This window comes from Sebastes umbrosus, chromosome 16 (assembly GCF_015220745.1).
Source record: "Sebastes umbrosus isolate fSebUmb1 chromosome 16, fSebUmb1.pri, whole genome shotgun sequence".
Classification (NCBI taxonomy): domain Eukaryota; kingdom Metazoa; phylum Chordata; class Actinopteri; order Perciformes; family Sebastidae; genus Sebastes; species Sebastes umbrosus.
The window spans coordinates 3,703,130-3,730,419 of record NC_051284.1 but is presented as its reverse complement, the minus strand read 5'-3'; the positions used below and the strand labels follow the sequence as shown (position 1 = coordinate 3,730,419).

General features: G+C 39.8%; 4 protein-coding genes across 4 annotated transcripts in view; 2 read left to right on the top strand and 2 right to left on the bottom strand.

Moving 5' to 3' along the window:
• The window catches only part of LOC119474418, an 813,351-nt gene that overhangs the window by 486,383 nt on the left and 299,678 nt on the right, over nt 1-27,290 (top strand). The gene's annotated exons all lie outside the window — the stretch shown is intronic.
• Nucleotides 2,637-4,550, bottom strand: LOC119504400 (cytochrome c oxidase subunit 8A, mitochondrial-like). The gene is made up of 3 exons (XM_037796490.1): nt 4,343-4,550; nt 2,859-2,982; nt 2,637-2,760 (listed from the first exon to the last, which is right to left on the bottom strand). The coding sequence occupies exons 1-2, from the start codon at nt 4,457-4,459 to the stop codon at nt 2,887-2,889; spliced, it is 213 nt and encodes a 70-aa protein (XP_037652418.1). The 5' UTR covers nt 4,460-4,550; the 3' UTR covers nt 2,637-2,760; nt 2,859-2,886.
• On the top strand, nt 5,452-12,267 carry rrh (retinal pigment epithelium-derived rhodopsin homolog). Its single transcript, XM_037796471.1, has 7 exons — nt 5,452-5,786; nt 7,857-8,047; nt 9,833-9,932; nt 10,410-10,563; nt 10,799-10,967; nt 11,637-11,815; nt 11,975-12,267. Exons 1-7 carry the CDS (start codon nt 5,675-5,677, stop codon nt 12,078-12,080), a joined length of 1,011 nt encoding a protein of 336 aa, XP_037652399.1. The 5' UTR covers nt 5,452-5,674; the 3' UTR covers nt 12,081-12,267.
• Nucleotides 14,060-27,290, bottom strand: part of LOC119504361 (glutamyl aminopeptidase) — a 28,827-nt gene continuing 15,596 nt past the window's right edge. Inside the window, exons 7-21 of the mRNA XM_037796443.1 lie at nt 26,779-26,892; nt 26,542-26,676; nt 26,348-26,413; nt 26,192-26,257; nt 24,178-24,338; nt 23,883-23,965; nt 23,419-23,555; nt 22,818-22,873; nt 22,578-22,728; nt 20,966-21,039; nt 20,618-20,722; nt 17,918-18,091; nt 17,519-17,659; nt 16,070-16,151; nt 14,060-14,778 (exon numbers count right to left, since the gene is read on the bottom strand). Of these exons, the coding sequence (XP_037652371.1) occupies nt 14,632-14,778; nt 16,070-16,151; nt 17,519-17,659; nt 17,918-18,091; nt 20,618-20,722; nt 20,966-21,039; nt 22,578-22,728; nt 22,818-22,873; nt 23,419-23,555; nt 23,883-23,965; nt 24,178-24,338; nt 26,192-26,257; nt 26,348-26,413; nt 26,542-26,676; nt 26,779-26,892 (1,692 nt within the window). The 3' untranslated portion in view covers nt 14,060-14,631. The remainder of the gene's footprint in view (nt 14,779-16,069; nt 16,152-17,518; nt 17,660-17,917; nt 18,092-20,617; nt 20,723-20,965; nt 21,040-22,577; nt 22,729-22,817; nt 22,874-23,418; nt 23,556-23,882; nt 23,966-24,177; nt 24,339-26,191; nt 26,258-26,347; nt 26,414-26,541; nt 26,677-26,778; nt 26,893-27,290) is intronic.

Here is a 27,290-nt window from a genome sequence, read left to right as displayed (position 1 = left end):
CATCAAATTATGAAAAATTATTAAATACAAAATTATTCCATTGTTCTATTAATGTTTAAGAAATTCAAACATGTCTTTTTTCTTTTAAAAAATGTGACTATGTATATGTGTGACTTCCTTGTTAAATAAAGGTTATATATTAAAACGTGTGTTGTTGGGACAGAGGTGTGATGGGGTGATGGTGGTTTCTTTCCTGCATGCTTGGCCTTTTATCCATCTAAGATCTGGGTCAATATATTCATACCAGAATGGGGACATTAATCTAGGACAAAATGGGGCCTGCAGCCAGGTTTGGTTCATTTTATAGTTCATGTGATCTTGCAAAGACAAATAATAGAATAGAAGTCGATTTTAATTAGATGATGCAACATCCAGATACTCCAATGTGGATATTAATAAGGATGAACACGTTCATAATTAGATGCATATGCCTACATCTTTGTAAGACCACCAAAGCATGCACCTGGCAAATGCCCCCAAGGGCCAAAAAGCCTTGAATAAAGGACTTCAGTCCTAATTTACTGTATCATACTGTTTGAGCTTGTATCAACCACGAGGTCCCATGCAGATAAACAAAAGACTGATTCTTTTTTCTACCAATCAGGATTATCTAGGCCAATGCTCCTTAGTGTGGCTCCCAAACATGCCAAGGTCAAGGTCTGTATACTTTTATTGTAATGATAGTATATATTGTGATGCACTAATTTTCTGGAAAATTCATCACACTGTTTATGGGTAAAATAAGCAGACAGTAACCAGTGTAGGAGCTATTTATTAGTTTGTCTGTTTTGCTACGTTTATTTTTTTGGTTTGCTTTGTAAAAATTGGGCAATAAGTACCTAAAGCTGTATATATATAAGCAGGTGTTGGACCAGCATGCAACTGGGAGGGTCTTTCTTCTTCTTTTTTTTAACCAAAGCATGAGTCAGCAGGAGCCATGGTTTCTTTGTTCTTTTGTTTGGTTTCTTGCAATGGATAAATAAACCTAAAAAACACAGACTTTGTTTGGACAATGGGCTTCTCTTGACTGCGTACATACAGTATATTGTAGATATAGTACATCTCTATGGTACATCAGTGGCCTTTTGATTTCAAGTTTGATTTTGATTGTTGTGGCGATCCCTGCTGTTGCCTATATAGTAGGGTTCCTGTGAACCTGCCATTAGGGCCTTCTGGGAACACCTGGGTCCAGTGCTCTCAGACCATAAAGCCTATAGGCTCATGTCTCATTCTCTCTCTCTTTTCACCGCAGACACCATCGCTGGGCATGCAGCGGCCTTAGGTTCTCCTTGGTTAATAATTTGCTTGTTTTATACATTTTACAACATGCACACACCATCTACACTCTCCATGCACACCTTACACTACTGATACTACTGATATTCACACTACATGCCTTTTGATCCTTTTGCATAATTTACTCCACTTCTGTTAAATAAATGTATTGATTTAATCGTTATCACGGTGTCTCTCTATTTGTGATTCGCGATTTTATGACCAGTTTATAGTCAATCTAATAAAAAAAACTTCAACACATTGATGCAATAGCCAAAAAAGAAAAATATTGTACATTTTCCTGCGCTACATTTTCAAAGATTTCGTTACTAGTCAAGATCAAGATTTTGCAAAAAATAAACAAACATGAAATTATGAAATATGATGCAGTGTCACTGCGTTAAAGGAACATTGTAAGATCTGGCGGTATCTAGCGGTGAGGTTGCACATTCCAATTTTTCCCTTGCTTCTCCTGAGTGCCAAGCGTGTAGGATTACTACGGTGGCCGACGCGAAAACATGAATGCCCCTCTCTAGAGCCAGTTGTTGTAAGAGTAGCGTAGGTCATCTGGAGCAGAGCCAGTGCTTTAAGTGTGTGTCCGTGGGAAGTGAGTGGTGAAGCGAGAGAGAGAAAGCGGCGGCGACAGCAGCAGCGAGTAACGTTATCGACTCCGGCCCAAGCAGGAAAAGTTAATAGTGTTTGGTTTGTCCGTTCTGGGCTACTGTAGAAACATGGCGGCAGGCTCCATGAAGAGGACCCACTCCCTAGAGTAAATATAAATTCTAAGCTAACAAAAACACAATTCTTATTTTCAGGTGATTTTACACTAAAGAAAACAAAGTTATTAATGTTTGATTCCATTTCTGCTAATAAATCCCCCTAATTGTTACACACTGGTCCTTTAATTTAGAAAACATCCAGTAATAAATGTAATATATAACACTGTGAAAGAGGCTATTCTGCATAAAGAGTAATTTTACTTTGGAGTACTTTTTGATGTTAATCTTCTTGCACTTTGGATTTTTAATGCATTATCTTTACATTGTGCCAATAAACTAATCTTCTTTCACCACTGCTGATGAGTGTCCTCATTTTATATAGAGGGTGTGGTTAACCTGTAGCATTATCAGTGGATCTTTGTCCATTATTGTCCCTTTCTTTCTTCCTTTCTATCAGCAGAAATTATTCTGAGCTCTCCTGACAACCAACTGATCCTGTTAAACATCCTGTCCATCCTGTCCTCTGGCAGCAACTTGAAAAATCAGGATTAAACTCACCTACTCATCTAAAGTGATGTGTAGTATTCTAAATAAAAAGCCTTATCCAAGGGATACACAATTGAATATACACAACAAGCAACATAGTGGTGTTTAAAATTTTATCTTGTAACATGCGGTTTAAGAGGGAAGATCCACAATACAATTTTCAATGTATCACAGTCAGAGTTTGGAAAGAGCTGGTTTCTCTCTGGGGAGTGGAGTGGAACTGTCAAGAGAGGTAGAAGAGTTAATGTAAAACTGGTTCCATATTCTTCTCCGATGATGGTCCCAGGTTGTTACTGGAGACAGGAGACTTGGATGCACCTGGTATGAGACTGTTAAAATGTCCACTTTAGTCTTTCTGCTTGTAGTCCTCCAAGTGGGCCAGGATCCATCCAGCTGGTCCCAGAATGGCCAGGGAGAACATGCTCAATCCAATGATGGTTTCCTGGACGACAGAGAGGTACAGAAAACAAGATCTATTAATCCATGTCAAGTGTGTCTAAGGCTGTTTAACCTGCTGACCCAAACTGAAATCTATCAAATAATTAATGTCTCTACCGAAATGTTCTGTGTTGAACAATAACAATATTATCAATACGTATACTATTAGAACTTATTTATTAAACTTTTTTTTAAATTCTACGTATGTCATTCTACTAGCGTTACTACCTACTGGCCGATAGCCGGTTGTTTGGGAACAGAGACGTTAGTACATCCACCACGGTACAGGCTGACAGCATACAGCCCATGGGTGTATTAGAAGATAATAAAAGTGATGAATTACAGCCAATATATCCATTATTACAGACACATACAGCTAGCAGGACCAGATATGTCATGTGAGCGTGCAGGGCGGTGCAGTCCCGTGGGTCGGCGCTACCGCAGCGCTATCGCAGTGCTATCTGTAACGTGAGGTTTCGTTGTGTGGTGGTGGATCACTCTTTAGGAGAATAAACAGCAGGATGGAGACGGATAACTTTTTAAGCAGCCATTTTACTGTTCTCCTCATTTCATCAGTTTCACAACAACAACACTTCCTTGTTCCTAACTCACATGTCATAGAACTAACCAATCAGAGGCCAGAAGGACCTAGACTAAGGTAAATCTCAGGAAGATACTTACAGGTAGAATCAAGATGTTATTATAACTATTTCAAAGATGCTGCCGTCAATATCTAACCATGTAAATAATAATCTTGTAAATATAAATAGGTAAATAATTAACGGTGTAAACATTGTAAATATATTTTTAGTAACTTAACTCAAATATATGAATTAACTTTACTTTCAAATATATGAATTAACTTCTAAACCTTACACTATCTAGCGGCTGCTCTTTGCTTCTATACTCTTTTCCACCACACAGAGTTGATCACCACTAAAGACATCTCGACCTCTAAAGAACATTAATTGGAGGATGTGACCTGCTACTATCTACTGACTCACAGCAGGCAGACATGAGGACATCTTTTACTGGCTAAAACACAGCCAATCAGATGCTGATCCTCTCTGTACTCTACTGTGTGATGTTGACCTCAGCCTGCTGATGCTGTAGCTCTGCTCTCCTTTATGACAGCCTACAGTTCATTACACTCCTTTAACTTATACAAGACTGAATGTCTCTGTGACAAGATGTTTGTTATTTACCGAACATGTGACGATTTAAATCCAGTTACTTAAGTTAGTTAGACATGTTTGCACATTCACTTGTATAACGAAATACACACACAGTGATGTTGACCTCGTCAGCCAAGGACGGCTAAGCTAACGGCTGCTAGTTAGTTAGCATTATATCATCAGCCTCACCACTGTGCCGATCTTCTCCTTGGCCGGGCCGGCGTAGATGTTCGCCCTCTGGGTGACGGTGTGTCCCCGCAGGACAGGAGCAGCTCGGCTAGCGATGGTCCTCAGGAGCCCCGACATGTTGATCTGCTGCGGTGAAGAAGAGAGGGCTGTGTTCTCTAGTGAAGAAGAGGCGGTTATGTGAACAGGAAGTGGATCAGTGCTCTTCTTCTCCTCCTCACAGGAGATACTAATCGAGCCCCGAGCCCCGAGCCCCGAGCCGCATACTGCCACCATGGATGTATAAGACTGCCACCTACTGTCCCGGATGTTGATGTCGATTTTTTTTTTTTTTTATTTAAGATAATTCATTTACAAACATTAAGGCATTGTAATCTAAACTCAATACTTCTAACATGCAAGGCACAATTGGATAGGATAAGATTACTTGAATTATAAAAAAAATGATATATTAACAAAAATCAAAGAGGGTAGAAAATAATTAAAGGAACAAAAAAAAAAGAAATGCATAAATAAATAAATAATAATAAGACTGCACTCTTTCAGAGTAGGTTCCATAGGGGTCATCGTCATATATGTTCAGTTCTCCATAAGCTCTGAGGAGAGACTTTGCATGTTGATGTTGATGTACATGAAGACAGGAAGTATGATGATTCAATCTTCTTCAGTGGTGGATGGTAGATTTACTCTACCAGGGCCGGCTTAAGCCCTTTTGGTGCCCTAGGCGAAATTCGGATCAGCACGCATATGCGAGCGCGCATGGGACACCGACCCAGGTGATTTATACGTGTAAAAAGTTACAAACAGTCTCTTTAAGGCCCTTTCCATTAGCGTTTGTATTAATTAATCAAACTATTTGCCACACAGTGAACCTTTGGCCTTGGGGGACCCTGATGGAGGGTCCAGGATCCCCGGAGCAGGTGCCCTCTTTGCCAGTTGTTAATCCAGCTGTGGTTGTAGAACTACCTGCGGTGAACAGTCTTCAGTCTGAGGCTCAGGCATTAACTCAACTTCAGTTTTGTAATGTCAAAGCTTATTGGCCAGAGCCCAACCTGCAAGCAACTCCACGTGAGCGCTAATCCTCTGTCGCCTCCTTCTAACTGGGGGGGAACGGAGGGGGCAGTGGTATGTAATAATCCCCTCCACCCCATCCCTCCACATTCACCCCCCACCTCTCCACCCTACAGATTTTAGTTAGACAAAGCATTTGGCAATACTGACTCTCTACATCGCTTTTGTTCAGATTTTGTATTTTGATTTATTGCCTCTCTGTGTAATTTTAGTGGGAAGACTGTTTACTTCAATTAAGGATCATTTTTTAGTTCATCTCAGAAAATGGGGATTGACTCTGGAGTCAATATTTCAGATGATGCTGAACTTTACGGGGGGAAAAGTGCCTTTACCCAACTGGAGCACAACATAGTGGCTGGATACCTTATTACTGCAGGTAACAAAGATAAGACCACCGATGGCATAAATAGATTAATAGATGATGAATGATGATGCATATTGTGTTGTTGCAGTGTGATTTCTCTGCTTGATGTCATGAGACTCTCAGGAGTCATTTCAGAGGAGTCTGCAGTCAGTCATTTATTTACTCTCAACACATCTCACAATGAAGTTTAACCATCAGTAATAAGCTGGGAGGAGTATTATTGTCTGTGTAACAAATTCATTCGTCATAAAGAATAATACCTATGAATGATGCAATGATTTTTAAGTGATGTGTTTCCCAGACAAGTGTTTATTCTGCTGCATGGGCGGTAAAGGAAACATGACTGTATCAAAGCCAGTAATGGTAAAAGGAAATGAGTTCATTGTTATCCTTTGAAAACGTGTTCTGATAGCATTATGTAACTTATCCAGGTCCTGGCACTGTATTCCATGTCGGAGGTTCATTTCATTTCTGAATTCCTAATTTAGCATTTCTCTCATAGCAACTTCATTAAAGGTACTATATGTAACTTTTCAGAAAATTCTTGTTATGAATGACACCGGTGGCCGTTAAGTGAACTGCAGTCAGCATCCTGTTGCTCGCATTTCGTAAGCACTAGCGATCATCCTGGGCATCGGCCAAAACAGTGACATGACATTACATCACAATCATATATCACCGTTACTATCTGTAATGTCCAGTCTCCATGATACCAACTAGCTCGTCATTTGCAAATGACTTCATCGGCTAACGTTACGAAGCAGAACCGTCCCGAGTCCTTTATATAGAAATCAGTCCACAGGCTGTTAAAGGAACCCCAGAAAGTTGGGCAAGGTCTCCGTTTTTAAGTTACATTACAATCTGTTCATGCATCGGCAATACAGAGCAGTTAATACAAGTAAATTGTTATTTATATATAGTACCTTTAAAACAGTGAAACATAAATCAACAGTAGAAAAATGATAACCTGTTAACTCCTCTGAGTGAGAAACCTCTCCTCCCCATTTAGAAGCCAAACCAATTTAACTGAAAACAAGATGGCTTCTTCATATTTTGGATTTGACTGACTTGTTTTCTTGATGAGCATCACCTGTTTGTTTTTTTTGTCTTCTCCAGCGGTCCTCAAACGTTTTGGGGCCAGGGACCCCTTAAAGAGGAGAAACATTTCCTGATGATTAAATTTGAATCACTTTGTTTTGCCCTGATATTCCAGGTGCTTTGTAATCAGATGTCGCTTTAGCTCGGCCGACTCACGACGCATTTTAGTCTCCCGTCGCTGTCGCTCGATATATCTGTCGTCATATATTCTTAATTTAGCTAGTTTGCTCTTAGCGTCACTTGACGATATGGACTGACTCAAATATTTCTCTCTTGCTGAGTGAAGTGACTGATTCATGACAGATTGACGTGATGTGTCACATTCAGATCAGAGTTTCTAACGTGGGTGGCAGTAATGGGCAAAATGTGCTTGTTTTATTGGCGCAAATGGTCCCCATCTGTAGATATGTTCTTTTTAATGATACAGCACAATTCTATGATTTATAGCAAATTATTTCGCGCACCTCCTGACAGAGTGCCGCGGACCCCTGGGGGTCCCCGGACCTCGCTTTGTACTGTCACTGTCGATCACTGTTGTAGGCTGCTGATCACAGCGTTTTGCTTTCTGAATAAATCGTTCTTACCTGAATTTAATAGCCATACTCGCATCAGCACTCTTGTTTCTTTACATTCCCAAAATGACTCAACTGTGATGATGCAACCGTGTGAGCCATATGTGGTCCACTACTGGCAGCAGATCATATAATCATTTTTAAATATACAACCTGCTTGTGTTAACTAGCCTCAACAATGACTTTAAAAATCACCACCAAGCGGAAGAAGTTGATTTTGTTATTGAGACTTTCCCTTCTTGTGGATGAGAGTTATTGACTCGACTTGAATACAGCCTTGGAGCCATCAGAAGAAATGCAGCTTTAAATACTCACTCACTGTGATTGAATAAATGTGGATTAGGTGTTGCAAGATTGACTTTCACCTCCCACACTGGGACACTTTACTCCATGTCTTCTTTTCTCTTCTCAGGTGTCGTAAGTTTAGCAAGCAACATTGTGGTGCTGCTAATGTTTGTGAAGTTTAAGGAGCTGCGCACTGCCACCAACTTCATTATAATCAACTTGGCTCTTACCGACATCGGAGTGGCCGGTATCGGCTATCCCATGTCAGCTGCCTCAGACATCCACGGCAGCTGGAAATTTGGCTACACTGGTTGTCAGGTGGGTGGAATGTGAGTGCCTTCACATGTACACTTATTTCACTCATAGAACAACCTACATCTGCATTGAAAAGTCATGTAAATAGCACCAAATGTAATGTTGAGATTAGGGGCGGTGTTTGTTCTGCCAATTGTTTTTTTTCTGTCTTCAATGACCAATCGTATATGACTGGGTTACACTGCACTAGGGGTGTTGCAATATACCGGTATATGATATTTAAAAAATGAAATATTGGTATGTTAATAATACACATATGATAATATTGTGCAAATAATCCAGCGCCGTGGTAGAAACCTGTCAATCACAAGGTAGCCCCGCCCTAAAGCATCCCCTGCTTCATGGTCTATTTGACTCTAAATGGGACCATAATTTTCTAAATGAACATCATGCTGTGTTGTAGAAGACTTGAAACTAGTGATTGAGACCATAAACTCATGTTTACAATGTTTACTGAGATAATAAATCAAGTGAGATGTAATGTGAACCGTTTCAGCGGTATTACGAATAGAATATCAAGGTGTTTTTGATTATTCCATTTAAAAAAAAAAAGACTCATTATTTTGTTCCATTTCATATCCCCCAAAAAGTTGAAAATGCTTGCTGAGCTCTTTTTGTATTCATATATTCTACATATTCCTCCAAAATGTATGTAAATATATGTGAATTATTCATAAGACCCAGTCAGAAGTTTAAACTAACGTGACTTCTTCTGAGCTGGCCATGAGAATCAACTTGTTAGGCTGAAGCACGTTCACGTCAGCTGCTGCACTGCAGCAGGCTGCGTGTTTAGGATTCTTCTGGCAGATTATGTTTTTCCTCAGTCTTTGTTATTGCACAGCAATATCAAGCCGTATGCTACTAGTCTACAGTGAGAAGCAGAGCGGGGGAAAACCAGAGTCAAATGTTTGAACTGGGCGGTGGTGGGGGTTTCCTACAGAACCTGCTGTGTACCTTTGCTACAACCCATTTGTCAAAACTGTTCACACTGTTTTCAGTGGCAAGTGTACATGTGACATTAGACTTGTTGGAGTTCACAGTGAACACACTAATCTGCATTTACAAACTTTCTTGCACTCTTTTGAATTTCTATGCAACAATACTGTAACTTTGTCAGAAAAGAGAAGCAACCATGGCAACTTTGATAGATAATAATCAGAAAGTTTTGAATGAGTTATGATTCTCTACTAGTTCATTTGTTCTACCGTAGTTAAAATTAGAGCTGACAAAAATATAATTGGCAGATATTTAGATGATCGATTAATCGTTTGACTTATTTCTAAAGGAAAGTGGTTAAACAGCCGCTGGTTCTAGCTTCTCAAATGTGAGGATTTGCTCCTTTTCTTTGTCATACACCGTCATAAATGTAATATCTCTGTGTTTTTGTCTTTTGATTAGACAAAACAACTAAATTGGGAAATTTGGATGGGCATTTTTTTCACTATTTGAGATTTCAAGAAGTGGATACTCGATTAATCCAAAGTAATCGGCAGATTAATCAATAGGCTAATCAAAATAGTCGTTGGTTGCCGCCATAGTTAAATATTTTGAAAACCATTGGCTCTGTTTAGGGTAGCCAGAAAAGATCAAAACACTACAGCATTTCCTTCAACTAAAAAATCAGTTAACATTCTGGGTAGGTTGGCCTGGTGTGCCTCCTTTTAGCACTTTTATCCCCCGGCTGCTATAGAAATGTATGGATTAACCTACAAAACCACCACCCCCACAAGGCCTATAATTACAGGAAAAGGGACAATTATATTAATCTGTTAATTGCTTCGTCTCCAGGTCTATGCAGCTCTCAACATCTTCTTTGGCATGGCCAGTATCGGCCTGCTGACTGTGGTGGCCATCGACCGATACCTCACCATCTGCAGACCTGACATAGGTATTATCTATTTACTGCTCTCCATGCAAGGCTGTACTTTCCACTTTTACATTTCCATTGGAACACATAAAAATGTATTTGACGTGTATTTGACTTTTTAGTTTGGCTCATGTCTCATCCGCAGAGTTTATGACCTATACTGCAGCCAGCCACCAGGGGTCGATCCAGATGTTTGGGGGAGCTGCCATATCATCCATCTTTATATATACAGTCTATGGGTGTACCTAATAAAATGTCAATTTAACAAGTTATTCATGATCCCCAGGTTATTGGTGACCCCTGACCTTTCTTCTAGTGCCATCGGGCCCAAAAATTATTTTACTTGCACACATCAAGTATTAATTGTAACGGGACATTACCATGAAAGTTACTGAACACAATATTGTAATGAAACCAGTACCTCCGCACTGGATTATCAGTTGACTGACATTCCTGACCGTCATTATGAATGGATATAATTATAATTTCTCTCTCCAGGGCAGAAAATGACGATGCAATCGTACAACCTCCTTATTCTGGCAGCGTGGCTGAATGCTGTGTTCTGGTCCTCCATGCCTGTAATGGGCTGGGCTGCTTACGCCCCGGACCCCACCGGAGCTACATGCACCATCAACTGGAGACAGAATGACGCGTGAGTTATTATATTATATTATTATTATTACAGCTAGTAACTATAACATTGTGTTAAAAGTACTAAGGAAATTGCTCACTAATAATGACAAAACAAATACTACTGCTGCTACTGTGATGACCTGTTATTGAGTTGTAACAGCTATTCAACTCTCAGTTTATCCATCAATAAAAGTCCCACAATAATAAAACATGATCAAGCAGCAGACACTATAACTAACTCTGCCCCCCCACAGCTCCTTCATCTCTTACACTATGGCTGTGATCGCTGTCAACTTTGTGATGCCGCTGTCGGCCATGTTTTACTGCTACTACAACGTGTCAGTCACTATGAGGAGACACAAAGCAAGCAACTGCCTGGACAGCGTCAACATCGACTGGTCAGACCAGATGGACGTCACCAAGGTGAGCACTGAGCCACGCGGAGCCGTCGAGCTCACTCTGCTGAGTCAGTGGGCCTTTTGATTGGCTATCAGTCAATTAGTGTTCTCCCTGCATGCATTGCTTGTGTAACACCTGAGTACTCTTTAGCTGTAAAATGAGAAAGTTTGTGACCCGGCAGCCGTGTTGAGATCTGTTGAGGAAATACCAAGAAGCACCGCTCACCAGCCGGAGCAAACTTTCTAATTTTACAGCTAAACAGTACACTACATGATGTTTCTGAAAACATCTGAGGAGAGAAATTAGGCATTAACGTAACATAATATTGATTCATATTTGATCAGCGCTGCCTAGTTTGATAGGAATTTACGAGTGATTGACAGCTGCCTCCGTTGAATGAGCAGCCAATAGGAACGCTCTCTCTCAATGAAATGACCTGTGATTGGTCAAAGGTAGATTTTCTAAAGCCTGAAAATACAGCCATGAGGAGGTGCAGAAGTCTAGTTATCTCTCAGAACACTTGAATTACAATATGCTGAAAGGTTATTATGGAATCTTTGCCCAATGGTGCCAAAAACATTCTGCCTACTGCTGCTTTAATGTCCATCTCCTTAATTTAACTCTCTCGTATTTTATAGACTATATTTTGCCCGTATTATATGAAAGCTGTGTTGTTGTGTTTGTGGCTGGCAGATGTCCGTAGTAATGATCGTCATGTTCCTGGTGGCCTGGTCTCCGTACTCCATTGTGTGTCTCTGGGCGTCATTCGGCGACCCCAAGACCATCCCTGCCCCCATGGCTATCATCGCTCCACTCTTCGCCAAGTCCTCCACCTTCTACAACCCCTGCATTTATGTTATCGCTAACAAGAAGTGAGTGATTTTCTCGTCTTTATGCTTTGATAATGGGATGCTCTTGTTGCTGGTGAGAGGCAGATGTTGGGGATGTAGAGAGAGGATGTGTGTTATTTCAGTGTTTTGATGCTCTACTGTATTTGACTGTGATAGTGAGTGGATGATCTCTTCCTGCAGGTTCAGAAGAGCCATCATAGGGATGATCCGATGTCAAACCAGGCAGCGAATCACCATCAATACCCAGGTTGCCATGACAACCTCCCAACAACCTCTGACCCAGTGAGGTCAAATTGCCTCTACGTATAACCCATTTTATTAATATGCCCTGGCATTATATAGAAGATTGCTATGATGACATAACATGAATCACTGTCTATTAATATTCTAGCTATTGTTCTGTTTAATAATCTAATGCACTGTGGTGTTTACTGTGTACATTCCACTTGCTGTGACATTAGTCATTGTTTGTGTTCCAGTTACTTCATTAACAAACTGAAAATGGAAATCTCTCTGTGTATGGACTGAGTTCTTCAACTGCTTGACACAATCACATCCTGTTCAATAATAGGAAACACATTATTCTTGTTTTCAACATGTTCTATGCTGTCAGAGAAGGTTTTCTTTCATCAGATACATTAGCTGGCATCAGAAGCACAACAGAGTTTACTGGACAGGTAAAACTTGACTCTGATTCTGTGTCACTACATGTATTCTTACGCTTCGTCCACACTGGGAACGCCAGGAGCGCGTGGTGGCTGTGTGATTCATGCCCCGGGTGTTCACACCAGCTGCGTGTCTGCTGCTGCAGCTGCTGCTCTCAGCTCTTTCTTTCTACATAGAGTTTGCCTTTCATAATGGCCATTTCATTTCATTATAAATATAATTTATATTTATTTTAGACAGAAAAAGGAAAACAGGCTTAGCCCTCGGCCACACCAGGAACGTCAGCAACGCGTGGCGACTGCGTTGCCTGTTGTTTTTTATTTTGGCGTCCGTGTCAACAGGTTAGAACAACCACGGCTCGGTTGCGTGTCAGCAGCGTCTCTTCTAGAGATTCGAGGTCTTGCCTATTTTTGACGCGAGCCGCGCGGTTCACAGCAAAAACAGACAGTGAAAGCGATCTATTGACAGTATATTAACATCATATCAGCAACATAACTACACTTCCGATGTCTATATCTATAGAATATGTTACGGAGATGAAAAAAAGTAAAGACTTTAATTTTTTAAATAAAAGCCCTCAAGTGTTTTTTCTGTGGATAGAATTCCTACATTTGTTAACACAAGGCTTTTATTCTGAAATGTGTGCAGGACAGTGTTGTAAAACATGCAGTGACTTGCAGAGCTCCATCAATGAATATAGTACCGGTTTTAATTGTGGATTGTTACTATTATTTACTAATTACCACACGTTTCTTAACCTTTCTCGGTCTAAAATAAGTATAAATGACATTTATAATGAAATGAAATGGCCATTATGAAAGGCAAACTCTATGTAGAAAGAAAGGGCTGGAAGCAGCAGCAGCCGCCACGCGATGCAGCCGCCATGCGCTCCTGACGTTCCCAGTGTGGACGAATCGTTAGTGTATCTTTAATCTCAACCACTGGTGTTGACTCAGTGGAGCTCCACCTATATTAGAAAACAAAGTTCCACTTTGTACGCTTTTATGAAATTGACATTTTTGTGAAACAAGAAAAAAAAAAAAAAAAATCACACTTCTATATAATGGGTAGATCACACATGAATCAAAAGGTAAAAGCGGTGGTAGAAAAAGTATAGGGATCCTTAAAGGAACAGTTTTAACATTTTGGGGGATCTATTAGCAGAAATGGAATATAATATAATATATAATAATATATAATATAATATATAATAATATATAATATAATATAATATAGAATAATTTAGAATATAATAAGTTTGATAATAAAAATCGTTGTGTTTTCGTGAGCTTAGAATGAGCTGTTTATATCTACATAAGAAGCAGGTCCTCTTCACAGAGTCCACCATGTTTCCCAGAACGGACAAACCAAACACTGACTCTAGAGAGAGCCTTTCACGTTTTTACATGCGCCTGAAGGCCACCGTAGTTCTCCAACAGGCTTGTGATGCGTATCTTCAGGATAACTAGTAACTATAGTACTGAAGTAAAGTACAAGTACCTCAACATTTTACTCCCTATGTAAATGTTACATTCCACCTCAGCTGCTTTGCTGCTAGGATCAAAACAACATGAAATAAATGTTATTATTCACACAAAGTCATTTTAGTAAATATTTATTCATTCAACTCTTCATCTCCAGCAAGTTAACACTCCTACATCTTCCATTATTGCTCACAAATACCAATGAACATGCGCACGCACAGAGAGTGGTGTGTAGTTGCACACTGGCAGAAGGGTTAGGCTGAATGCATGATCATCCTCTCTGTGCTGGCGAGGGAAAACTTACAAAACAAATTACAAAAATATATTGGAACAATTTGTAATAAAAATGTCTAAAATACAAGAAGGAGAAGGGGCTGTATAAATATCCTTCTTGTGATGAGCACAAGATCAGAAATGAACCGAAAATGCTTGTTAGTGGAGGAAAGGGCTCACCACACTCCGCTTAAAGGTTATGTGTTGATTTTGCTCTTGTGAAGGAAGAATGTGATTATTTGTTTTGATTTCCTGTTGATTCAGATGAGCAGCCGCCTGCTTGGCCCTTCAAAAAGAACACTAACTCAGCCCAGCCCTCACACTGTACGTATCTCCAGGGGACTGTGGAGGTTGTGGTTCTGTGCAGGTGCAGCGGGCCTGTATCCCTGCAGTGTTTTACACCGGTTTGCCGCTTTAGGCGACGTTGTTCTCCAGCCACCCTCTGATCTCGTTCTCGTTCCTCCCGATCCATTCGATGTTATTCCTCACCGTCTCCAGTGCCTGCTGCCGAGACATCGCCCCGGCACCGGCGTCCGGCGTCAGGCCAAAGAAATGCTCCATCTGCGAGAGCAGCACGGAGGAATTATGTTATCAAGAAGCCTGAAAACAAACGGTCAACCTCTACTTGCTTTGACTCAAACAATATCACAAAGTCAAACATTTGATTCCCTTTTTCAGCCGTCATTAAATAATACTCCATCTCAAAACCATATGAGGCTTTAATTCAGAACTACAATGGTGACGAGTTTTTACAATGGGTGTCAAAATGTCCATACTAGGGCTGTCAAAGTTAACGCAATAATAATGAAAATTTAATGCCACTAATGTCTTTAAAGCATTAACGCAAGTTTTGGTTGTAGCGGCTCAGTTTTAAAGCTAGAGTGAAGATACTGGTATCATATGAAACTATGAAACCTAAAGAATCCATTCCAACCATGTCATAGTAGCTGGCCATGAAGGAGGTTAAATAATGAAGAAGGAAGGAGGAAAAACTGACATTTTCAAAGGAGTCCCTTGACCTCTGACCTCCAGATATGTGAATGGAAATGGGTTCTATGGGTACCCACGAGTCTCCCCTTTACAGACATGCCCACTTTATGATAATCACATGCAGTTTGGGGCAAGTCATAGTCAAGTCAGCACACTGACACACTGACAGCTGTTGTTGCCTGTTGGGCTGCAGTTTGCCATTTTATGATTTGAGCATATTGTTTTATGCTAAATGCAGTACCTGTGAGGGTTTCTGGACAATATCTGTCATTGTTTTGTGTTGTTAACTGATTTCTAATGATAAATATATACATACATTTGCATAAAGCAGCATATTTTTTGTCTACTCCCATGTTGATAAGAGGATTAAATACTGGACATCTCCCTTTAAGGTACATTTTGAACTGATAAAAAAATGTGTGATTAATTGCGATTAAATATTTTAATTGATTGACAGCCCTAGTCCATATAGTAGAAACCTCCCACTCAGTATGTTTCAATAATTTTCTCCAAAATATGACTAAAAACATAGCTCCTGGCAGAACTTTGAAACTTTAAGACAGACACAGAATCAGCATATTCAACCATATTCAGGAAAAACAATCTGTATTAGAAACATACTGAGCTTACTGGGAGTATTTATTACTTTATAGTGTATTGGAGTATTTCTTTAAGAAAGAATAATTAGACCTGTGCATGTTTCTGTGAAGACAAATTTACAACTATATTCGCTTTTCAGTCCAGCAGAATAACGTGAGGGAAACTGCTTAAAACCAAACATATTAATGAGCTAAAAAGACACCAGTATTTTTGAATAATGATAACCGACGTAGGAGATGGTTTCACACAAAACAGTGCTGACCTTCCAGAGCTGGAGCTCTGTGTTGTAGGTGGTGGTGATTCGACCCAGTAGGCGACCAAAGTTCCTGTCGTTGATGGTGTATCTGTTGAGAAAGAAAACTCATTTCCGTGATCAGCAAAATACAAAACTACACAAGAGTCACAGTCTGTCTACATCCCTCCTCTCCAGACACATCACCTATTCTACAGGCCTATTTATTGACATTTTCCCTCCACCCACCCAACACGGTCTCATTCCACACTTGTCACCATCCGCCGCTTTGTCATGCTCCTTAGTGTCTCTTTAGGATTAGGCAACAAAACCACTATAGTTAGGTTTAGGAAAGGTTTACATGGCTGGGCTGAAAACGACTACGTTTGTAAAGTGAAAATGAAACTGAACGTTGTGAAGACGAGACACGAACGAACAGCTTATTGTAAGGTGACACGCTGGACACAAACAGCGGATGAAAGCCTTGTGTTTGTTGGACCCCACCCCTTGCTATTCAACGCCCTGGGAATGAGAACGGGCTGATCCACCAGATGCCCTCTGACTTTCCCTCCTTTCCCCATCACCTGCCACCAGCCTGCACTCCGGCCCGCTAGCAGCCAACCTGCACTCCCGTTGATTAGCATCTGGATCGTTAGCCTGCAGCCCGGCACAGGAGGAGGAGGGTTGAGAAAGTCTGTGACCCAGCAGCCATGTTGAGATCAGTTGAGGAAATACCAAGCACCGCCCACCAGCCGGAGCAAACTTTCTCATTTTACAGCTAAACAGTACACTACAAGATGTTTCGGAGAACATTTGAGGAGAGAAATAGTCATTACAGTAACAGAATATTGATTCATATTTGATCAGCGCTGCCTAGTTTGACCGTTTGATAGGAATTTGTGGGTGATTGACAGCTGCCGCCGTTGAATGAGCAGCCAATAGGAACGCTTCCTCTCTGAAATTACCTGTGATTGGTCAAAGTCTCCCGTCACAGGCTAGATTTTTGAAAGCCTGAAAACAGAGCCATGAGGAGGAGCAGAAGTCTAGTTTTCTCTCAGAACACTTGAATTACAATATGCTGAAAGATTATTATGGAATTTTTGCCCAATGATGCCAAAAATATATTGCCTACTGTTGCTTTAAGGTAAATGTTCTAGCCACTGCTCTACAGAACCATCCTGATAGTTCACTTTCACACATGGTTTTCATCCAGTCCTAGAAGTCATTTCTGACACTTCCTGTATCTGCCACAACCTTCAGTCCGCTCTCACTGAACCAGACACCGTCGACACCCTATTGATTAAAGTCAAAGATGGATTCCTGATTGGTCCATCTGATAATCCTCCTTCCCCAGTCCACCACATCAGCAAAATAAGCCTTGCCACTCCAAATAAAATATTCCAACAAAAAGAGGCTCATAATAAACGTATCTTCCCCTCAAGCATCAACAGCATCATTCCTGGTCCCTGTTGCACTGACCTGTTGACCAGGTAGTCCCAGTTGAGTGTGGTCCAGTCCCAGGCCATGTTCTGCCCCAGTGGGTTGTAGGACACGTATCGCACCACGGTGAACAGATCCTGACTCCTCACCACGCTCTCATCTTTAGAGGCCTCCAGGAGCCTGTTGGACAGAATGACGGTTATTCTCTCCACATGTTTACTCTTCATAATGATGTCACAGCTGCACTGGATGAAACCTTATAAATTCACCCAGTTTATTCAAATGAAATTCTATAAAATAACAGCTAAAAGTTCACTACATACATGAAATATCACAGTTCCCAAGACCACCATCATGGCATCAGAGTCAAAGTGATGTAGTAAAACTTTTTTCAGGTTATCAGGTCAACCGTTCTGTACGAGGAGCTGTTTTAATTACCTGTAGAGGAGTCCTACGTTCTCCACAGAGGCCAGTCCATACAGCAGCTTGTCCTTCTCTTGAGCCAAAGAAGAGTTTTTGTACCTCTGGAACATTATGTCCCACTTTGCTTCGGTGCCCGAGTTCTTCATGCCATATCGGTAGACCAGCAGCCTCAGGTTCACTGCCACACTGCTGCAGGTCAAAAGGTCAAGATTTTAAAAGGAGACCTACGCCCATTTTCAAAATTCATACATGTTATCCCTAAGACAGTCCAAAAAGTATTAGTAGACATGAACAACTCTCTCCCAAATCCAAAAACATAACTAACTAAACTCAAACTTATGACGTCATCAAGTATAAAGTGTGGAGCTGCTCTATAGACAATGAATAAGGAGAAATGTTCTAGATCAGTGGTTCTCAAACTTTTTTCACCAAGTACCACCTCAGAAAATATTTGGCTCTCCAAGTACCACCATTATGACCGATGTTAAAATACAGTAGCGTAGGCCTAGCCTATTCAGTAATGCACAGTTCACCCAGGAGGCACATTTATTCCTAATAAAAGGGGGAGCACTAGAACTGGCACTGAAACTCTTCCACACAACTCTCATACTACACAAGGAGCAGCCTCTCACATTAGGCATGCACCATATGAGGAACATCTGCCATGTGCGATAACACCGTTCAATATTGCGACGACGATATGACTTGCGATAAATAAACAAATATTCAAGTGTGCATATTAGCTATGCATATACATATACTGTTTTTAAAATATAACTGGGCTAAATATTGTTTCTGGAGCAGCAACAGTAATGTTTACTACAGCAAAGTCACCATATAAACATTAATATCTCACTGGAAACAAATCTGACATGTTAATAAAATAAATCATATTCCTGACATGTAAATACTGAGTGAAGTTTATAAAGACTGAAGAACACAGACATCAGTCAGTATCAGTCCTTCTTCTGACCTCTGTCCCCCTGTCCTCTGTCCTCCTGTCCTCTGTCCTCCTGTCCTCTGCTACAGTAACATTAGGGCTGATAGAGGGAAGAGGGGCTGTTTGGTTTCAGCCAGCTGATCAGTTTACTAGTAAGATATGTGACAAACTAACCTAAACAGTGAGACTACACAGCCTACTGCCAGCTTTAGTTTCAGTCTCAGTTGCTTCGATACTTTATGAAGGTAATAAATGAATAACACAGAGGCTCTGTAGTCTGCACGAGTCTGCAGCGCATCACCGCTTCACGCCTTCCGTTCCTCCCTTCACAATAAACTCCCCGGACACTGAACACTGGATCACTGCTGAGCAGGGAACTAAAGTCAGTCACAACTCAACTCAATAACTTACACGTGTTTACAGTTCGCTGTTAGCCGAAGAGCTAACGCACTGTGCCTGTCTAAAGCGGCGGTGGATGACAGACTGCAGACAGAGCAGATTGAAACGTCGCTTTCCTCCATGTTTAACCGTTTCATCGTGTGTATGCTTGTTGAACAGGTGTAATGATAACGTATCTTGGTTTTACACTTGCAAAGTTTTATTGAATTTACAGTAACGAGTAGTTGTATCTGTCTCCACCGCGGCCTCTCTGATCAGCTGTTCACAGACTGACTGACTGAGAGCTCCGACACAGCGCAGCAGAAGAGAAGATGCAGCGTGAACCATCCCTAAATATAATGATTGTTCTGATTCATCGCGTTCCAGACAGCCTTTTGCGATGTGTTCATCGCGCATGTTCATATCACGATGATGATGAAAATACGATTTACGGGTCAGCCCTATTTCTTATTCATTTTTTAAAAATGTTTCAGAGATTCCTCCGCGTACCACTACAGAGAGTACCACAGTTTGAGAATCACTGTTCTAGATGACACTGAGAGCACCCAGAGGAATGTTCTAAGTATAAAGGAACATTTTCTATTTCACAACTACTGAGAACACTCCAATAGAATAAAGCTCACTTGGGTATAAAAAAAGAAAACAACACAAAATCAGTCTCCCATTCATCGTCTATGGAGCAGCTCCAGACTTTAGACCCTATGACATCCGAAGTTTGAGACTTACTTCTCTGGTTTCTGGCTTTGAGAGAGAGAGGAGCTCATGTTCATTAATACTGATTGAACTTTCCTGGGTAATGGAAATAACATATTTATATTCTTAATTTGGGTGGTGTTCCCCTTTAATATCAGGTTACCAGAGATGGAAAGCATGATTCTAAAACAATAGCTGTATTAAAACATGCTATTTGTGGTGTTACTTTACTTGTTGTCATATAAATAATGGATAATACAATACCCAGGATACATTAACCCGCTTATTACTGTACACCGCTACTTACTGAAGAAATTCATATTTGGACACAAAAACAGTCCACCAGAGTCAGAGCTGCGCCCATAGCAACAGTCTGTTATACATAGCAACGGTCTGTTATACATAGCGACGGTCTGTTATAGAGAAATTACAGACCGCAGAACGCCGTGATTGTCCAATCAGAATAGAGTATTCAACATAACCGTGTAATAACACTGGTTAAATGTTCACAGGGTGGCACCATGACAGGGGAGTTAAAAGCTAAAGTGTTCTTGCTATTTGAAACATCAGTGGTAAAGGTCAGGTTTGGGTGTCACAATCAAAGAGCCATGATTCATAATAATACATTTTGATGTCTTGTAAAGTCACATGTAAAGTTTGAATAGATACTGCAGTGGTCATACCTGACACTTCCATCAATCCATTGGTCAAAAATGCGAGAGGCCTCATCCAGAGCCTCCTGATCTCCCATCTGACAAGCGATGCTGAGCACAGACTCCCTCAGTAACCTGCCAAACACATCCAGCAGTCACATGACAGGATCACCAACCACCACCCATTTCACATTGGATGGTAAATGGGTTAGCATAAAAGAACAAGAACACATTTTGTCAACAGCGATGGTATTAGTTATCAGGTTTAATGACTGTACACTGTAAAGGAGATCAGGGAAGGACCTAAGGGGGTTTCTGAAACACACTATGGAACTCTAATGGTCTAGTTTGTATGATTATACTCTGTTCCTGCTTTACCTCTCCCTCTGGGTTCCCTCATCAATCCATCCCAGTTGTGTTGTGACTTTTTTAACGTGGTCACGGAACAGTTTCTAGAGAAAACAAACAAAAACATGGTTCTTAATTAACACCGAGGAACTATGCAGAACCTTACTGACCCACTCTGTCTCTTTAAAGAGACTACACCATGGCACAACAATGCACAATGTGTGTTTGTAGAGATTTTATCAATACGATGGCTCAACTGTCACACAGCCTGTTGCACGATTAATAAGAGATTACACAGCAAAGTGATCAGAGTTAACATGAAAAAAGAACTTCTTTAAAATCTGGAAAGGCTTGTGGTCCATAAGGATTAATAATACTAATAATAGTAATATTAATAATGATAATAATATTAATAGTACTAATACTACTACTACAAATAATAATAATAACAACTTTGAAGCAGCATTTGTACAAGTGTTGTACATAGAAAAAAATGAATTATAACAAATCAGGAAAACAATTAAATAAAATCCAGCAAATAAAACTACAGAGAATGAAACAGAATGAAATACTTTATGACATACTATATTATTTTTTAATGGAATACTATACTATGACATTTTTATGATATATTTACCAGGTGCATGAAATTTGTTATGATATTTTTTCTCATTTTATCTTATGCCACACTTTATTATGATATCTGTATGGCACACTGTACTATGACATTTTTTCAGACTGTAATATGACATTTTTATGACATACTATACGATTTTAATAAATACTGTGATTTGAAGATTGCAGGAGGCCATACAGCAATTTCAATAAAATTTGGATTCATTGTGCAGCCTCAAGCTTTTCTCATATAAATAAACTTAGCTTTCTGCCTACAGTGACTAAAATCTAATCAGACCTTCAGAAATGGTTGTACTTACTAGTTGTTTCCTCCTTGTTCCCTGAATTCTCTTAATGTTAATTAAATCAATGCATAGTGTAATTCACTGAGGCTTTAGCACACCAACCACATCATTACGTCACTGACTTGACTTATGATTTAAGTTAAAATGTACAACGGTGTATTAGGGCCATTGCAGGTAAAAACAATAATAATAATAATAACAGAGCTACAGGAGGGGGTAATTTTACGAGAAAACACTCATAATTTAAGGAAAAATATTGGATATTCTTTTGAAATTAAAGTGTTAAATTTGTGACAAAAAACTCACAAATTTTGACTTAAACTTTGAAGTTAAGTTTTAAATTCAAGAAAAAAAACCTTGAACATTCTCTGAGAATATTAATTTTCTCACAAATTTACGACTATGTTCTAAGAGAATATTTTTTCTCATAAATTTGTGACTTTTTTCCTCTTAAATTTACCACTTTAACCTCAGAGAATATCCAAGTTTTTAACTCATAAATTTCCGACTTTGATCTCGGAATAGTACCCCCCCTTTTTTTTTGCTTACAATGGCCCTAATACGCCATCATACAAATGTGACATAGAAAAAAAAAACAGACGAGTTGATTTTGCTGAGGTGGCTTGTTGAAATTTCAGATCACAGATAAACTTCAAGGTTAATGAATTTTTAAGTTTGACATTTGATATGTGAACGCATGGAAGGATCAGCAGCTCCCTTACCTGAAACTTTGGGTAGAGCGCCCCGTTGCCTGAGAGCATGTTGCGAACATAGGCGATAGAGGAGGCCACGCGGTCCCACACTATGTACTCAGTCTCATTTGTCAGGTACTTGGTAAGATTGAAGGCGTTACCATAATCTATAACATCCGCCCTGAAACAGTGAAATGAAACAGTAGTTGTAATCTCTGTATATGATGTCATGGATGTTCACACTGCGTGTTTTGGGGGTTGAAGTCTTACCTCGCCAGAGCAAAGACATCATCAATGTAGCTGGTGCGATCAGCTGCGTCAAACTCCTGTTGAAGAAAGAGTCAAATAGAAGATTGACATTAACAACATTAACAGTAACAGTGAGTTCTTTGAGGAGTGTGGTGTTGATAGTACACCAAAGCATTTATGTGTCATAACAGGTTATATCTGACTATTTGAAATTAAGTGTCTGTGTAGGTTAATAGTGTGACAGAGATTTCAAGAGTAAAGCTGTAATATCTCGAGAAAAAAATCATAATTTTACAAGAATAAAACATGAATAATTGTAATATTACAAAAATAAAGTAGTAACTTTATGAGTCATGAGAAAAATTTCATAATAATAAGTCGTAGTATTACAAGAAAAAAAGTGTTGATTTAAGAACAAACTTTGATGATAATGTTAGTTTGGGTAAATTAGATTAAATGTGTATGTTTTAGCAATTTTTCTCCTAAAATTAGAACTTCATTCTCATAATATTGTCACTTTTTCCTCTAAATTACTTTAGTCTCATAATTACACCTTTTTTCTCAAAATACTTCAATTACATTCTCAAAATCTCTGTTTGTAGATCTCTGAGGACAGCTTTACCAAGTGGTTGTCCTGAAGCTGTTCACTGATAGCGTTCCACATGTGGTCGTCATGGTTGACTCTGTAGAACCCAATGTGATCATTGTTGACCTTCAGCAGCCCGTCCTCTGAGGCCGAGTAGTTACTGATGACGTGCTCTAAAAATCATCAACAGTCATTATGAGCGTATTGGTGTGTGAGAGAAAATAGACATTCACTGCATTGGTCAATTTCTGTTATAAAATACGAACCCTGAGTTCATTTATTAAGAAAATTAATCCATATTTTTTATTCATAATTGCGATTTTATTACGTCTTTCCTATTCATCTATTAGGTGACATACAGTGCATCCAATGTAATCTATGTTCTCATCCTCATAGTGAGTAAATAGATTACATCTGGTATAAGTCATCGGCTGGTTTAAAGGCAGAGTGCTGATTATGTGTTATGAATGTTTTGAAGATGATTACACGGAGCATTCTACCTGGGCTGCTCTGGTCAAACATCGTCAACATGTTTTTGTCACTTTTCACAGAGTGCCATCTGACTGGAATTGTCCACTTGTACCTGTAACACAAACACATTCATTGTTATTAATGCACTGAAATACAAAACCTACACACATACATTAACATCTTTTTAAGGCCATCTTTAAAAATACATTTACATTTGATCTCTCCTTTTAGCTCTGCTTTGGTCTCTATCATCCTAATCCAGATTAGACAGTTCTGAGGAATAAAGGAGTGCAATAAAGGGATTTTTTTGTATGTATCACTGACCCAAGAGGTGAGGGAGGCTGGCTGGAATTAGCTTTAGGATCCAGGAGGAATCTCTTTTGGCTCAGTTTGGCATTCACCTCTGAGACAGACAGGTCCAACACAGGATAACCCATTTGTTTGGTCCATGTATCCATAACGTCCGCGACTGGCAACCCGCTCACCTAGACACAGGGAGGAGAAACTGGCTACATGCTTATTTGTTTCCATTCTGAGAGTGAGACTTTCAAATCAATCTCATGTCTGTGAGTTAATCAGAAAGCTGGAGCCAGGATGTTGTTAGCCTAGCTTATCATAAAGCAGGGGGGGGAGGGAAACAGTTAGCCTGGCTCTGCTCAAAGTTTAGAAATATTAGAAATGAACACACTTCATCACGGTTGGATACGTGCTGGAACTATTTCTTGTTGAATAACAGTCATGCACAGTTACCTGCACAGCTTCCTGGCATGGAGAAATTAGAGCAGTGTTTCCCAAACTTGTTTTCTGGGAACCCATTTTTTAAAAATGACAAACCATCGCGACCCAACTCACATTAGCCCTTTATCTATACATCATGAGAAGAGCCAATTTGTGCGAAGATTACGTCCTGACGATGTCTTGACCATTTTTACTGCCATTTCCACATCACCTTATATTATCTTGAATAGGTAAACCTTCTATTTTAAATACTAATAATGATAAATCACAAATTTGTTTTATGCATGTGTTATTGAAAACATATACGCAAATACTTAATAAATTGAGACCACATAAAAGCATTCAGGCTCTCGTTCTTTTCATTTCGTCTCATCAGTAAAACAAACAGAATGTACGCTGGCCTTTCACATTAGATTCAATGTTATGAGTAGGCTGCGATTATCAGAACAATATGAGCATTCAGGCTCCCTCAAAGATGTACTGCACATATAAATATTAAATAAAAGACTATGGAAGAAATTCTGCAAATTTACTTGGCGACCCTAATAAAATCTCCTGCGACCCACATGTGGGTCCCGACCCAGTCTTTGGGAACGTGTACAGATACATAAAGCCAGTAAAGGTTGCCAGGTTTGGTACCATTGTGCCTGAACGGAGACCAAGACCAAAAACTGTGCTTGCTCACTGTCAACCCACGCCATAGCTGGAGACACAGCACAGACGTACTGAGCGGATGGATACACTGGTTTGTTTTTCAAGAAATAGTTCCAGCTCATGATTCCTCCTTAAACCACAAATTGATCCTTTTTATGTCTCTGTTTGTGAAATATTGTGCCAGCAGGATACAACATGTTGATCAGTGAGCTTTAGACGTGTTGGTAGGTATATTTCTGAACTTTGGACAGAGCATGACTAGCTGTTTCCAGTCTTTATGCTGAGCTAGGCTAACCACATCCTGACTTCGGCTCTGTACTTAACACAAAGACCTAAAACCCAGAAGTGAGTTAGCATTTTACCCCTCCTGGTTCCCTCGTCTGGATGTCAATGGTTTTTTAGTTACATGCATGAAATAAGGTCTTTGGTTAAGACAAGCTGAAGAGATTTTAACGTTTTGTTCTACGATATAAAATATGTCAATGATGAATTTTGAAGTTTTTACGTGACTAAATGAGACTATACTAAACGTCATCATGTCGACTCGTCCTCCTTTACAGCCTCGTTGTTTATACTCGCGCTCATATGACCGGGGTGTAGTTTGTTTATAGTCTAACGTTAGCTTTTTACTTCTGGCGATTGCATTCACACTTCAAAAATCATAAAGTGGTGTTCATTAGTGGAGATTGAACATGTAAGTATCATAAACTCGTGTTTGCCACGGAGTTTATTTTCTGCAATAATCCAAAACCCAATGGAACAATCCCATCGGCTTTTTGTCGAGGGAACCAGGGCGATGCTAACTTCCTGGTTGTCATCCCTGTAGCACTCTACAAAGAAAGAAAATAAGCAATCTTTCCCAAAATATTGAACGTTTCCTTTAATAACTGGGTATTAATCTGGCCTTGTAGTAATTAAGATAAAATAAACTGATGTTCTGACATACATCGGCGAGAGATGCCCAGAAGTTGGCGGTTTTGGCGTTCTGGAAGAAGTAGTCTTTCAAATATTGCTGGTGAAAGAAAAAAACAAACTTTAATGAACATTAATCAAAAGAGTGAGATAAATATGTGCCATGAAGCTGCACCAGTCTCTGACTTACTCGACAGCCGTCTCTGAACAAGTCTTTGCCCATCCAATCCTCCAACATCCTGAGAATGGACGCTCCCTGGATAAAGTCAGATCATTTTCATTACAATTAGTATTTAGTTGTATGATGATACGTTGTCTGTATCTTGCTGGTGATGAACCTTAGATTGAAACCCTTCACTGTGTGATGTTCTCCTGTAGCCATACCTTGCTGTATGAGATGGAATCAAACACAGAGGTGATCTCTGCCGGGGTCGACACGCTCACAATGATTGGGTGAGAGGAGAGGAGGGCGTCGTCCACCATGACAGGAAGCACGTCGCTGATGATCATGATGTCTCGCTGTATAGTACAGGAGGACACAAGGTGAGTCCTCACAATGACTGGTCTGCAGTCAGTGGGATTAACTGTAACTGTGCCTTTAAGAGAAGGAAGAGAACTCACCATGCCCCAGCTAGGTTCAGCTTTCTCCACACCGATGTATTCAAAGAAGCTGGCAAAGCCTTCGTTAAGCCAGAGGTCATCCCACCAATCCATCGTCACAATGTTCCCAAACCACTGTAAAAAGACAACTGACTTGAGTTTGGAAGGTCCAGACAAAGGAAATTATATGGAATTTGCAATTAGAGCCGGCTTAAGGCATAGGCCATATAGGTGGTTGCCCAGGGCTTCTAAAAAAATAAATAAAATAAAATAAAATAAATAAATAAATACTGGTGGATGTCCTTCCTCATATTCTGCATTGAGGTAAAAAATGAACAAATAAATAAATAAATAAATAAATAAATACACTTTTTACCCCTGTAACTCTCGTTGTAGAGAAACAGACTAAACACTTTTAAGCCAACAATATCAGGGACCAATTGTTTATTTATATTATAATAAAAACAGTTATATATGAAAATTAAAATCTTAATTTTGTTGGTTTAGGGTTAGGGTTAGGGTTCAAGCAGAGA

What these genes read in the sequence shown, in the direction of transcription:
- LOC119504400 (XM_037796490.1), bottom strand. Translation starts at nt 4,459, where the DNA reads ATGTCGGGGCTCCTGAGGACCATCGCTAGCCGAGCTGCTCCTGTCCTG. An exon ending in AGGAGAAGATCGGCACAGTG is followed by an intron (nt 2,983 to 4,342) that starts GTGAGGCTGATG and finishes TCTGTCGTCCAG; the next exon opens with GAAACCATCATTGGATTGAG.
- rrh (XM_037796471.1), top strand. Translation starts at nt 5,675, where the DNA reads ATGGGGATTGACTCTGGAGTCAATATTTCAGATGATGCTGAACTTTAC. An exon ending in TTGGCTACACTGGTTGTCAG is followed by an intron (nt 8,048 to 9,832) that starts GTGGGTGGAATG and finishes CTTCGTCTCCAG; the next exon opens with GTCTATGCAGCTCTCAACAT. An exon ending in CATCTGCAGACCTGACATAG is followed by an intron (nt 9,933 to 10,409) that starts GTATTATCTATT and finishes TTCTCTCTCCAG; the next exon opens with GGCAGAAAATGACGATGCAA.